The 14,313-nt window shown below is 49.4% G+C and overlaps 1 protein-coding gene across 1 annotated transcript in view; it reads left to right on the top strand.

The window, feature by feature from the left end:
* Positions 1–13,797, top strand: part of BMP6 (bone morphogenetic protein 6) — a 94,999-nt gene extending 81,202 nt beyond the window's left edge. The window contains exons 3-7 of the mRNA XM_063325938.1: positions 1,168–1,316; positions 2,548–2,745; positions 10,746–10,822; positions 13,063–13,173; positions 13,264–13,797. Coding sequence (XP_063182008.1) covers positions 1,168–1,316; positions 2,548–2,745; positions 10,746–10,822; positions 13,063–13,173; positions 13,264–13,413 — 685 coding nt within the window. The 3' untranslated portion in view covers positions 13,414–13,797. The remainder of the gene's footprint in view (positions 1–1,167; positions 1,317–2,547; positions 2,746–10,745; positions 10,823–13,062; positions 13,174–13,263) is intronic.
* The last annotated feature ends 516 nt before the right edge of the window (positions 13,798–14,313 follow it).

The following is a 14,313-nucleotide window of genomic DNA, read 5'->3' as shown; positions in this document are numbered from 1 at the left end:
TGGAGGTGAAGGTCAGAGTTGTTCCTGAACCCTATTCCCTTTGGAGAAGCGGTGGCAAAGACTCCTCTGGGAAAGGCTGCTGAGTCAACCGCAGAGTGTGCGGCTACCAGCGAGGCGGAGGAAAGCCTCCACGCTGTAAAAATACCCACACTAGGAGCCCAAATATACTTAAGTGCTTATTTTTCCATGTGTGATCTCATGCAAGCCAAGCTGCTGGGCAGTATGACATAGTAGTTGGCCAAAAATAAAATGTAACTCAATCAAAATGTGGGGTTTTTTTCTGAAGTTAACCTTTGATAGGTGGAAGGTACAGGTACCTTGTTTTCTCATTTCCGTTAAGTTATTGTTAGAAAAAAAAATCCAGGGGGAAAAGACAGGTGAAGATGGGATTCACACCTGGTATCCATTTTGTGATGATGGCCACAGGTGAAGGCCATTTATTGTATTGTAGCGCTCTTACACAGGAAAGTAATCCCTATAATACAGTGAGAAAACGTACATGGGATTTATCTGGGTGCTCCTCCAGCTGGTTTCATCGAACTGGGTTTTGGTGGGCATTTGATGCTGCAACAAAGGTGTAGACTTGATAGCATTTGAAGCTGAAGCCCATGAAGGAGACGGAGTACTAAGAGCCTTGGAACAATGAGCTCTAATCCCCATTGATAATCCTCAGAAAAATGTCTTTAAAGACCTTCAGAGGTTCATTTTCCCTCACTGTTTGATGCTTGGCCTGTTAGGTGATTATTATTTTTTTTGGTCAATTGTGGTAGATCTGTGTTGTGGAAGGTGGGATGAAACCATGGAACCCCTTTGACTAAAGCCACTGAATGCCTGGAAATGCTGGTAGTTTGACCACTGTCCTGCCACAGCTAGCATTACACTCTACAGGAAGAAGAGTGGCTTACGAATCCCTTGCTGGTGGATAAACACCCGGACCTAAGGACTAGGATTGCTTTCCTCCAGCCTCAAAAATGATGAAAAACCGTTGTAATCCTGTATTTCACATGCAGAAGTATGTGCATCTCATGGCAAAACTGTATAAAAACAGGCGGGTTTGGAGGATTGGGTTTTTTTCTAGCTATTAACATCACATTTACTTACTTCAGTGAAAGCCAGGGGAGAAAATCCCAGCCCTCACAATGTTGTCATTATGCTTCTCCTCTGCAGGGCCTCTGACTTGTTCCTGCTGGACACGCGGGCGGTATGGGCCTCGGAGGAGGGCTGGCTGGAGTTTGACGTCACCGCCACCAGTAACATGTGGGTGATGAACCCTCAGCACAACATGGGACTGCAGCTGAGCGTGGTGACCCGGGATGGTAGGTTACGGGCCAATCAGTGCGAGTAACCTCATGAGCCTCTTGGATGCTGTCTAGAAGTGGTGCTAACAGAGTCCAGGTGTGATGTGGGGAGTAAGCACCCTGCCTTCATAGGCAGCTGTAGCCAACACCTCGAGCAAAGCATCTGAGGGCACATGAGAGCTGTCAGCTTCTTGGCTGTCCCATGACAGCCCCATGAATGAGGTCAGGTGTCTCTGAACAGTACCAGGATGAGGTGGTGGATGGTAGGTTGGGGGTCCCAGTTCCTGAGTTGGAAGGGGGCATGGAGCCGGGATCCCAGGTGGGATGAAGTTTAGGGGTGAGAGGAAGAGAAGAGGGCAGGTATATGGGTATGTGCCTCCCCATGTGGGCTTATGGCAGCCCTGATGGCTGCTGCGGCTGCCATCGCTGCTCGGATCTTATCAAACCAGAGGTGGGAGCCCTGTGCTGGAGAAGCCATGCAGTCGCTGTGTGGGGCTGGTCCCTCTGAGGGCTGCTGCATTTCACAGCCCACAGAAACTTCAAAAGGTGGAAAGGGAAAGAAGAGACTGCAAAAGAGCATGAAATTGAGTGTTGGAAGACAAGTGATGGGGAAGGAGAGGATCTAGATGGGCAGAAGTTGACCAAAAAGGTGACAGTGGCATCTTTCCTCTATAGAAACCAGTCTCAAACCTTATGTTTTCTTCCTGTGGCTTCATGCTGGGGTTTGGTACACCTGTGGGGTCAAGTGAGACCAGATAGACTGTCCACTGTTCTCCCGGAGGAAATGTTAGTGCCAGCCTCCCCCTCCTCCAGTGGCCTGAGAGCCCATCCCTGTCCTGGCAAAAGCATCCCATCTCTGTGTCCTCTCCTTTCCCTGTAGAGGTCTCCTGATCCCATCTCTGCTTCTTGTTTTTCACAATGAATTAGCAGAATTAATTTCATGACGCATCTGGGCTTTGTGTTTTATGTATCTATCTGTATACCTCTTCAATGCCTAAACAGGAGTAGAGATACCATAGGGGTACCAAAGAGCCAGGTGCTGTGGTGGAGCCTCTTGTCCAGGATGGATGGAGTGCTGTCGTAAAAATGTCCATAGGTCATGGTGGCAGGAGGGGAGTGTTTAGTGATAAAAGAAATAGAGCGTGAGCCAAGAAGAAAGGAAACGCTGCTCATGGGGATGCCATGGTTCTGGATGGACCAATCCAACAGCACCATTTCTCTAACACTCACTTTTCTGTTTGATTTCAAGGTTTCAGCGTAAATCCTAGAGAAGCAGGCCTTATAGGCCGAGATGGCCCTTACGACAAACAGCCTTTCATGGTGGCCTTCTTCAAAGTGAGTGAAGTCCATGTTCGGACCACTAGGTCGGCAACGAGCAGGCGCAGGCAACAGAGTCGCAACCGCTCCACTCAGGCTCAGGATGTTTCCAGGGTGTCTAGTGTCACAGGTAATCACGCAACACCCATTTTGTCTGGAAGCTGGGGCGACTTCTCGTAGTGTTTCTATTTGCTTTGGAGTGCAAAAGCAAGAAGGGGGTCGTAAGGTGGGACGCTTTTCCTTGGGGGAACAGGTGACACCTCCAAGGGGACGGGAGGGAGAGAGTATCCCATAATGAGACTTACAGGAGTCCTCTTGAATCCAGAGTGGAGTCCAGACCCCTGTGTGAAGTTGTAGACATTGCATTCAGGGGGGCGAGGCATTTTAACTCTGAATTTTGCGCTTGCTACGCAGTATTTACCTAGAATTACACCACATGAAATGCAATTTTTAAAAGATTCCATCTCTGCGTGCGCTGAGAGTTGTGGTATTGCACGTATGCATTTCCAGCAGGGTCCTCTTTCGGTTTTCTTTGGAAAAGCGCTGGTAGAACAGCACAAGATCCTTTCTTTTTTTCCTCGTGAAAACAGCGGTGTATACACGGTGAAGTGCATTTCCAGGCAGGCAAAGAGGCTTGCCTGTTTGCTGTGGAAGGGTTGCATGTTGCAGGTGTTGTACAGCAGCCTTGTGGGTGCTGTTGTGGGCTGATGGGACAATAGCATAACTCTGAAATTTTGACAAAAAATTGAGTGTCTCCTGTCTTTTAAGTCTTGTCTCTTCTCCAGACTCTCTGCCCTGCATCAGAGTGCTACAAGTTCATTGAGTACCTTCTCTCCTCTGAAACATTTCAGCCCGTTCCAAGTTACTTGATTAATTTGCTTATGCTGCCCCCTTCATTTCCAATAGGATCCCTGCTTTTCCCATGTCTGGAAATGACTATACCCCAAGGAAGAGAGGCGGCTGTATTTTTTAGTCTATGTCCAGACACAGCATGGGGAGATGAGCCAGCATTGCTGAAATTTAGCCGCTGTGAATCCATAGGCTGTCCCCTGCTCTTGCATGTTTGGGTTGTGGGTGAGCCACGCTGCACCTGAGGTGGCCCTGTGCTGGCCATGGTGTTGGGAGCCTGCAGGGAGCCAGTGCCAGGTTGGGAGCTCCTCTAGGGCTGGCAGCCAGGCTTTGGGCATGGCCATGTGCCGATGCAGCCCTATTGCTCCAGCCCAGCATGGTGATGGACTTGCCCTTTGGGCTAGCGCATGCAAGCAGCAGTTGGCCACAAGGGGCCATTGTGTATCCTTGTGGTGCACACGGCAGCATGGCTGTGGGTTCCCATGCCGTGCCATGCAAGTGCCAGGCTCAGTTGGGTCTGAAATGTCACTTCACAGATTTTAAGGGCGGGAGGAGCAACTTGGTCCTGCAGCCTCACCTCCCCGATGGACACCGGCCAGTGCCAGAGTGGCATTGCCAGAGGAGTTATCATCTAATCTGGCATGAGAGCTCTCTGCCAGCCCCACAGGTGGAGCCGTCTGGTGGTCCCAATTGCTGGGACCCGCTTCAGTCCTGGTTTTTATCGGGGCCTCCAAGCTGCAGTTGTAAAGACGGGCATCACAGCTGCTCCAAGGGCTACTTTCCGGTGTGATGGGCTTGCCAAGTGCATAGGTAGTTTGTTCATCTGGGCATTATAAGCAATAATCCCAGCTTTTACGCAGGTGACGTGCAATTCTCCCACTCAGGTGGGCTCGGTCACCACGCTCCATTCAGTACGAGACCCAATTTTTTAATGCATTCACAGCGCTTTGGGGAAGTTACTCGCTGCGTTGCTCTTTTGTGGTGCTGATAGAGGAGCCAGGGTAGGCTTCAACTTTCTCTCCCCAGCTCCACAAGGGCTGCAGTGCTAAAAACAAGTTTTGACTACTATTAAATCAGGCGATGTGACTCCAAGTTCCAGAGGGAGCAGATATATTGGGCAAAAAGGGCCATTTTGATATTGCTGCTTTCTTGACTACACCACACATCAGGTCATAAAACTATAAAAAGACAAAAAGGGAAAAAATAGCTGGTCGTTCTGTGGTCTCAAGGGCTTTTTCGAGCTTTAATTTAAAACCTGGGATTTGGCAGTTCAGTAGTCAACAAGGTATAGTTGAGCCTCTGTGGATTTAAGGTGGGGGAGATGAGGGGAATTTAAAGTTAAGATGTATGTTTGGTTGGTTTCTGTGTTTAGAAAAGAGAGACTACATCAGCTTATTTTCCTTTCTAAGTGTGACACTCTTGGATTCTGTTTTTCTTAAGAAGTGGTTGATTTAATAGCCCAAGAGGCACCGATGACCGATACGCGTTTTTAGTGTTAAAGAGATCACAGGGATTTTTTCTTTTAGTTGTGTGGGTTCCTACGTCCATGCCTTGATGGTGCACGGTGGGGCTGGAGAAGTGTTCACCCCAGGATAAAGCAGGAGGGGAGCCCGGGGGTTACCCTGAAGGCTGCCTTGCTCTTCTGAGGGTGCTTTGATGCGTCTGGACTCAAAGCGGGCGGAGAACTGGGTTGCTGCGGTCCCCTCTTGTGCATCTCCCTTCCTGTGTGTCTTCCTCTCCCACTGTATCTTAACTTCTTGTCAGATTTGTGGTCCGTGCTCTTCCCTGAGCCAGGATTGCCACTGTCTGTTCAGGCTTGAGGGCAGTTTCTCTCCTGGAGAAGGCAGCAAGGCAGCTGGCTGGTGTTGATGTTTTTTTGTAGATTGAGCCTTCCTTCCTCTATGTTAGTGAATACCCAGGGTTTTCTTTCTCCAGTCCAAAAATGATCCCCTTTCCCAAAAGATGCTGTGAGTTGGGCTGGGGCAGTAAGTTTAACGAAGCCCCATTTACTATCTAAATATGGAAAGCATTTCAACTCCTGCAGTTCGGAGAGCGCGAAGTGTGCTGCCGGGCTGGTACCAGATCTGGTGAGCCGGGTGGTTACGTGAAGGCATGCCGCTACGTGCGGGACTGGGACCCTGCTGTGCTCCCTTTGATGTGCAGTTGTTGTCCTGCAGTCAGTACCAAGGGCTCAGATGCTGAGGTTATGGCTATGGCATAAGAATCGCAATGGTCTGTATTTTTTTGCCAAGAACGCTCGTTTCCCTGTATTATAAATATGTAATTGTGACTGGCTTATATAAAGCAGAACTGAGTAACCCCCATGGTTATAAACTGCTTTGACATAGAGTCCTGCGTCAATGCATTCCTGGAGCCAAGCTCTGTTCTTCTGCAGAAGGAGGATGAACAGGGAGAAAAGGAAGTAATTTTCGTCTGTTGAGGCAGAAAATCATGCGCCAGCTCAGTCAGGCCCAGGACATGGAGGAGCGAGGTGGGTGAGAGGACCGTGCAGGTGTTTCTCTGCCGTTGTCTGTAAGACCTGGAGGCCCTCACTCAGCCGTGTCTTGCGGTGGGTTTATCGGATGCTCTCAGACTCCAGGCTGACCCTCTAGTTAACCTGAAGACATGGGGACTCTTCAACATAATGAACGGTGACCCTCGTGCCCAAGGACTTGGCTGCCACACAGCCAGCTGCTCCGTCAGTGACGGTTTCTGTATGGGGCTGTCTCCTTGTCCAGTGGCCATAACCCTTCTTCCGTGAGTCAGCCTCCAGGCGCATCCCTTCCTGTCAGCCCCTCCTTATGGAGGGGGTTGCATTTAAACGTCTGACTTCAGGCTACACTTGCTGCTCTGAGTGAAACTCATGCAACACCCCTTTTGGGGTCCTTCTCTTTAGTCACCCCAAGGCCTGTGGGACTGGTGTGAGGTGCTCCATGAGAAATGGAGGGGCCTTCCAAGCGGCCTTTCCTTCCAGCAGACATGCGTGGCACCAGGCAGACTTCTCCGCACGTACAGGAACTAAATACTGCAAAGGGCAGCGCGCACAAACACTGGAGGCAAATAAGACCAGATGCTTTCGCAGTGGCAAGGGTCTTGTTAATAAACATCATTATCTCGCATCCAATCTTCCCTTTAGTAGAGCGCTCAGATGCGGACAGGAGCAGCGTGACCAGTGTTTCTGCCTTCACATGCGGGTCCACGTCAGCCCGACATCTCTCCTTCTCCCCACCCAAGCAGATCGCTTTCATGTGAAGTGGGCTGTTATTAACCGCGTGATCAGTTTACACCAGCTTTATCCGGAGAAATCACCAAAGTCAAACACCAAGAAGAAGGGGCTGGCCTTGGAGACCTCTCTCAAAGCTATTTTGGACCACAGATGCAATTAATTACCATGTGGAATTTGGTAAGCTGGCACCTTGGGAGCAGCAAGGGTGTTCTCAGACGGATCGACCTCAGTAAATATTTATATATTCTTTGCCAGCACTTAATGTGGGAGAGGTTATAGGAAATCTAAGGTGGGTGCATGAATATCTGTAGGAGGAAGACCATTAGGGTCGGGCTATTCTCTCTCCCCTTTCAGCAACACAAATGCCAGTGTCCGGCCTTAAGAGAAACATCTGTGCTCGCAGAAAGTCAGACTGGGCTTCTGGTGAAGGCAGACAACGTTCAGTGCAAACAAGCCGCAGAGACAAGGCGTCTTAACTGTGCTCTTTTAACTGCACTGCCCTGGAAGTTATTTTTAAGTGCAGAACTAGGGGTTTGGGTTTTTTTAAAAATCTCTGTTTTAGACAAAATAGGTTGCAGTGGGATTAAATGCAGCGCCTTGTAAATGCCATTTAGTGTTTCTGAATTGGTACATTCGGGGGGGGGGAAAGAGAAGAACTTGCTAAACCCGCAGTGAGCCCATAGGAGCTCCCAAAGCAGCTCCCTGAACTCGCAGAGCTGTTGAAGGTCTCTGGCAAGCAATCCTTGCCGATCGTGTCGTGGCAGCGTCATCCAGCCCCACGGCGGTTGTTCGCAGGGTCCCCCCCCCGGCTGCAGGGCTGCCGGGGAGGGACGCGTACCCTCTTGGATGTTTGGTCTTGCGCTGCCAACCACCTCAAACAGCAATTGGGGCTAAAACAGTTGAGCACGCTCGACTCGGGTAGCTGATACTGCTTTCCAGGCTGTGGAGAAAATGTCGTGGAGGCCAACTTCAGTAGCTCAGCGAGCTTTAGCTCCCCACCAAAAACCCTTTACTGTGTGGATTCCTCTTTTTTCCAGGCCCATAAATGGATGTATGTGGCTCTAGGGCACATGCCGAGCCCCGAACCGTAGGGAATGGATCGTTATTATGTGCATCTGTATTGCTGCATATTTTTCCTCATTCAGAAAGCCATTGCTAAGGGTTGATTGAAGGTTTGTAACACCCCTGAAGCTGGGCTAAAGTAGATTCCGTAGACTTGGTAGGCGAACATGTAACAAGAAGAGAGGGCAGGGGGGCTTGGGGTGAGGGTTAAACCAGGGAGCGTGCAAATCCCAGGGAAGGGGATGTTTAGTAAGTTGACGTTTAAGAAAGCGAAGGCTGAGTTTGGGCCAGTGAGGGGGCAGAGCTGTCTGCGTCTGCCTTTGATGGAGAATAGCCGGAGCTCGATGCAGAGGGTGAATCGGGTGACTCAATGGCCAACCAGTGAACCGGGGCACGTTTTGGGGGGGCCGATTTCGGGCAGTGTGAGAGAGGACACGTTCATAACATGTTCTGCTTCACGTAGCTTGCTAAGCAGCTCTTTGTTTTCTTAAACTTATGTGATTGCTCACAGCCTTTCTTCCCACCCCTGTTTCCTCTGCCACCCTTGCCTTCTCCCCTTTGCTGTAGCTGATTTGGGTAAGTTGTAGCTGGATTTGGAACGTAGCATAGTTCTGCCCACTTGGTTGTGAATAGATCAACTCCACTGTAACTCCCTGTCAAACACAGATGGTTTTCCCCTAAGCAAACAACGTATTTCCCATTGAAGAACAATGAAATCGTGTTTGCAGGTACTTCAATGAAAGCCTTTGACCACTAAAAGTATCTTCTGCTCATTTTTTTCCGTTGTTATGACCGGATCATTTAGAAACATCAGATGCTAGAAATTTGCTCCTGGGCTGAGCCAGGGCCTGAAAAGCTTCATCTGAAAAACCCCACCACACCCTGGTTTCTACGGGCTGTGTCTGGTTTGAAAATGGAAAGCTTGAATAGAGAAACTCGCCTCCGTCCTTGCTACCGAACGCTCCTGAAAGAGCGAATGTTTATGCTGCAGCAGGCTGTTAACCAGCTCTGCTCACCTGATTAAATCCCTGATTGAAGCGAAGCTATTGAAAGTCTGAAATGCAATCCTTAGAGTTTAAAACCCAAACTGCTTCTAAAAACAACTTTCTAATCTTTGGAGGTTTGGAGGGTAGGTTTGAGGTGTAGGGTTTTTTCAGACCTCAGTGTTAACTGTACCCAGCTGTAATGCTGTGCTGCCCTTAATGTCAGTTGGATGTGCTTCTAGTATTATAGTTTTTCTTTTGAATAAATATTTGCATTTGTAGTTCCCAAACTTCGGGGGGGGGGGAGCGGGGAGTGGTGGTGGAGGGAAGAAAAAGAAAGGCTTATTCAGAGCCAAGGAAAAAGTCACTAAAAATATTTTTCTATCCCAGCTGCTGTGTTTGGGGAACGCTACGCTGGGAGGGTGCCCTTTCAAGCGGCATTAGGGGCGCTGGGGAGGGCTGGGTAGTCAAAAGGCCCAGGGCGACGGGGGGCAGGAACATCAGTGTGTGGCATCTGCCTGATCATGGAAGCGGCTTTACTTGGAAATGAGGAGAGGAGAGGGAGAGGGAAAGGGAGAGGAGGGGAGAGGAGAAGGAGGGGAGAGGAAGAAGAGAGGGAGAGGAGATGAGAAGGAGGGGAGAAGAAGGGAGGGGAGAGGGGGAAGAGGGGAGAGGGAGAAGGGATGAGAAGGAGGGGAGGGAAGAGGGAGAGAGGGAGAGGAGAGGCAGGGGAGAGGGAGAGGGGATGAGAAAGAAGGGAAGGGAGAGGCGAGGAGGCCCCTGTGGGTAAGGCACTGGAGGAAGACACAGCCAGTCTGGATCCAGCTCTGGGACAAGTGTCACTGCAGGGACGGGGACCTGGGCTCCCATGCTTCTCGGATGAATTTCCCACCATCTCCTCCTCTTGTGCTTCCCACCAGGCGCGAAGCGTGGGCTCAAGCCACCCCGCTGCCCGAGGTGGCTTCTGTGGCTGCCGCGATGAGGTCCGGCAGCCGCCCGAGGCCTGACGAAACCGGCCACCGCCCGCCGAGGCTGCGTTTGTGGCGGCCACCCAGGGGTGAAAGGCCCCTCTGTCACGGCTCAGCTCCTCCTCTCCCTGCGGTTCCAGGTGTTCCCGTGCAGAGCCGCCTCTCTTTCCAAATATAGATGGGAAATTCCACTCGCTGTCAAAAGCTGCATTTTGTAGGGCCATCGGGAGCAGCTCCTGCGTGGTCGAAACATCTTCGTACCTTGTGCCGCGGCAAGGGGAAAGGTCTCTGGTCAGGGCCTTACACCCTATGCCCCCCACTCTTATGTGCAGTATTAGCACTAAGGAGCAAGTTAATGTTGAGAGTGTGTCAAATCCTTTGTTACAATAGATAAGCAGGTTATGGGAAGGAGAAACTTGTTTTTCAGAGCACGGCTCATAAGGTCCAAGAGTGTGGAGGTGGTGCATGAAGCCATGTGTGATGTCCGGGGCAGGCTGGGGGTAAGGCACGGGGAGGGACAGGGACATGGCTTCACTGCCTATGGGACATCTAAGCTGTTTAAGGACTTCTGCTAACCAGTTCAGGGGCACAAGGTGATGATCAGCCTTCCTGGGCTTGTAATCCTCTGGGTAAGCGTGCGTGTTTTGAGCTTACCAGCTAGAGCAGCACGCGTTGGAAACCATGGCCGAGGAAGCGGGGTGAGTTTGAGCAGCCAGCAGGGATAGAGCCTGTGCCAGGCTGAAGGCACAGATTTATTTTTAAGAAGTCATTTTACTGGAGGTGTTTTACAAGCACTGCTTGTCAAGTTATTAAAGGCAGCTGAAGAAATTAATAAACCAAGTCACTGTGACTTGGGTGCCTCCGTTCCCATAGGCATCTTAAAGGCTTCAGCCCTGCTTTGGATGCCCCTCAACACCCTTCTCCTTTTGGCTGCTGAGGCAGTTTCTCATTGCTGAGCCCTCATCTGGCCAGCTGTGCCCTCCAGCAATGCTCTGCCTGTTTTACTTTCTAAATTCCTGTTTTCTTCTTTTTCTTTTAACAGATTACAACAGCAGTGACTTAAAAACAGCGTGCAGAAAGCATGAGCTTTACGTTAGCTTCCAAGACTTGGGATGGCAGGTGTGTGATGTTTCTCTCTGGGTAAACTAGACATTTTGTTATGAAATGTTATCTAAACAGTGTCACGGTAATTCCACTCGAGGCTGCCATTATGCTTTAAAATGTCCCTTGTGCCTCCTCACTAAAACCAGTCACAGGGAAGGGCAAATAAATATTGATAGTTGTGACATTTGATAAGATCCAGAGGAAGCTTGATACTTTATGAGATTCAAGTATACAGTCATCCTCTGTCACTCACGGGAGTCACGGTACGGGCAAGGGCTCATATCTGTGTACCTCTAATGATAAGGGAAAAAATCTGATGTTAAGCAGTGATTTTAACCAAATCAAGGTTTTTATAGTGATCAGCCTAATTTTAACCTTGGCCACTGTGGTGAAATCCTCCATCTCCTGCCCCGCAATTAGCACTGGCTGCGGTGGGTGGCCTGAAGCCTGGGTTTAGTTGCAACACTGTGAGGCCAGAGAGTTGTTTAGAGTAAGTTATTTAGGACCAGGACATAGTGTCATCAAACACATTTCAAAGAATGCCCTCATCTTCTCTTTTTTATTTTTTTTATTATTCTTCTTTCATTTAGCAGTTCTTTGAGGGAGGTCCCATTTCTATCAGCTAATGTTTTTACCAGATTATGATTCAGGAGGCGAGAGCTGCCCCTGCGGCTTCTGTAATACCCTACGCGTGAAAGTCCGCTCCCAGCTAATGGGACAGCAGCATTTTTTGTAGCTTATGTCAACTTCAGCCCCCCAGCCCCAACTGTGGCTGCGTGCTGTCTCCAATACCCATTACCTGTTGGTGGCTTTTCTTTTTACTTGTGCACAGCCTTCCCACCTCCTCCTTAGCTCCCTTGCCCTGCTTCCAGGCAGAAGGCGCGTTCCAGTTGTGAAGTTCATGGTTGCGTCGGCACTGCCTTTACCTTTCTAGTTGCAGACTGGAGCAGAAAGGTAACATGCTGCCAAAGGAAGGCCACAGACCAGCGGGGCTATTTGCAGGAGCTGGTATCCAGATCCTATTTGTTGTAGAGAGAGGATGGAGGCAGGGCAGCAGCCCCCTGCAGTTGCTGTGCACCGCAGGCTCCTTCAGAACATCCACCAGGTTTTTTTAGCAGAGCGCTTCCCTTATTCTTATACCACATTAAACTGCAAATTTAATCACACGGTCTGTACTGGCTTCTGTAGCAGGAGAGTGACTGTCTTACGAAAAATAGCTTGGTTTACCGGGATGAAATTATGGGTGAGCTAGTACAGTAAAATGAAGAGGTGGTTTTGCTACGCCCAGGTATCCTCATGTTAGCAATCAAACAGCAAACTCGGCTAGCAAAGCTGCAGCAGCAGTCTCCGGCTGCTCAGGCCTGCTGTAGCGAAATTCGGGCTAACCCAGGTGATTGTTGCCAGGTAAAGGGGAAATCATCTGAGAATTATGTGCACGTGAAGCATACCAGTATGTCCTCCTGCAGGCTGACCTGCAGAGCCTGACACCAAGGGAGGCGAAATGTCTCCTGCTAATTGGTGGCACTTTTAGTTTACCTTTGGCTCTTTTGTGTCAGCAGCAGAGAAGCCGTAATGTTTTTATGAGCACTTTGGTGAAGAATTGCCTTCTTCCACAGCACGGCACTCAGATTGCCACCGGGGCCACCTGCTTGCACATGCAGCTCAGGCTGGCTGTCCTGCCCCTCCTTTAGGAGTCTGGCAGAGATGAAGCTGTTACGCATCTAAAACGTCCCAGTGGCCTTAGCAGACTAGCGTCCCTGTGTAAGGTTTAGTGTCTGTGAGGCACCATATCAGTGTTTTATATTCCCATTCTGGAGTTCCCTGGCATGCAGGCATGGACAGGATTTTCTCCAGGAGGGGACACCGGCTACGGCTGTGATTCAACCAGCCTAGGAAAGGTAGTTCATCCAGAGGGCCTAACCTGCAGGAAACATTGGGACATAAAGCCATCCAAACCACAGTCCCCACAAGGCAAACCAGCAAGAGTTTTAGGAATAAAACTCTTTTAGTTCGTGGCAGTTAAGCTGTGCATAGACGTGACCCATTCTTTGGACATTAAAATCAGTGTGCCCATGGAAAAGTCATGGCTCACAAAAAAATCCCAACCCAAATCCTAATAGCTTCAGTGAAAACACATTTTCACCCTCAAGAAAAAAGTTAGTGGAAAATTTTCAGCTGCTCTTAATTGCATGCAGTTGTCTGTGCAAGTTGGCAACTTTTTAATTTGAATCACGTTCTGTTTGTTTCCTAAAAAGGACTGGATAATCGCTCCAAAGGGCTACGCAGCCAACTACTGTGATGGGGAGTGCTCATTCCCACTCAATGCCCATATGAACGCAACCAATCATGCCATTGTACAAACTCTGGTAAGTCTCCAGGAAGCCGGATGCCAAAGCAATAGGTGAATTTGTAAACGCGTTACCATCGTCTCAGTTCTGTTTTCTTTTTGGCAACAGGTTCATCTTATGAATCCTGATTACGTTCCCAAACCCTGCTGTGCACCTACCAAACTAAATGCCATATCTGTTCTTTATTTCGATGATAATTCTAACGTAATCTTGAAGAAATACAGGAATATGGTAGTAAGAGCTTGTGGATGTCACTGACAAACAGTCTGCACACGGACTCTGTGATACTACCATGAACTTCCATACTGCCTTCCATGCTTTCACCAACTACCTGACCTTGGAGAAAAAGAAATAAGTGATGACCCACCTTTCAGGACACCACGTATGTGCCTTGTGGGAGGAGAGGGTGTGGGGAGCACATGCTGGGGACCAAGCAAACCCCGGGATTTCTCACAGACTGACCCTGTGCCACAGAGGCTGCTCAGCCCTGCAGAGCCAGGGCGCGCAAAGCAGCAATATGCCCCCACACGCTTTATTTAGCTGGGACAGTCTTAATCTCACATAGCAGCTTGGCCTTAGCAGTTGCTCGGATGTGTGCTGCAGTTTTACCAGATGGGCACCCAACAAAAGTGAGGGTTTTTTCTGGGGGAGGAAGACGAGGGGAGAGAGGGGGAAGCTAAAGACAGTGGTGTTAGTACTTCAGACTTCAAGCATACAACTTGTGTAAAATAATAAAAAATTCCTAAGGTTTGGAATCGCCTTTTGTCTAAAAGGACCAGTTACTACACCTAGACTTGTTAGTCTCCTCCTGAAACACATCATGACAGTAAGCATCTTCAATTGTGCCAAAGCAAGCGTGTCGGATCTCTTATTCTGCAAGCACAGTTTAAGTCTGATCCTGCAAGCGTAAGGTGGCTTGGCTGCACCCTGTGTTAGAAACACTAGACCCTGCCTGGTCTTTCCCGTTCACTATTTGACTGAGCAATATAACTTTATACACTTGGTCTTAGGCAACTTCCTTCCGCTCCCCAGGCGGAGCTGCCTCATCTACTACCACTTGCCCAGGAAGGAAGTCAGGATGCTTCTACAGCTGTAACTCAGACGTAAAAGTTTAGGGGCTATTCATTCTCTAGCTGGACCATTTATTTACAGGAAGAC

This window comes from Chroicocephalus ridibundus, chromosome 2, assembly GCF_963924245.1.
Source record: "Chroicocephalus ridibundus chromosome 2, bChrRid1.1, whole genome shotgun sequence".
In the NCBI taxonomy this organism is placed as follows: domain Eukaryota; kingdom Metazoa; phylum Chordata; class Aves; order Charadriiformes; family Laridae; genus Chroicocephalus; species Chroicocephalus ridibundus.
Note: the sequence above shows the minus strand (reverse complement) of the source record. Positions and strands in the feature narration are given on the sequence as shown.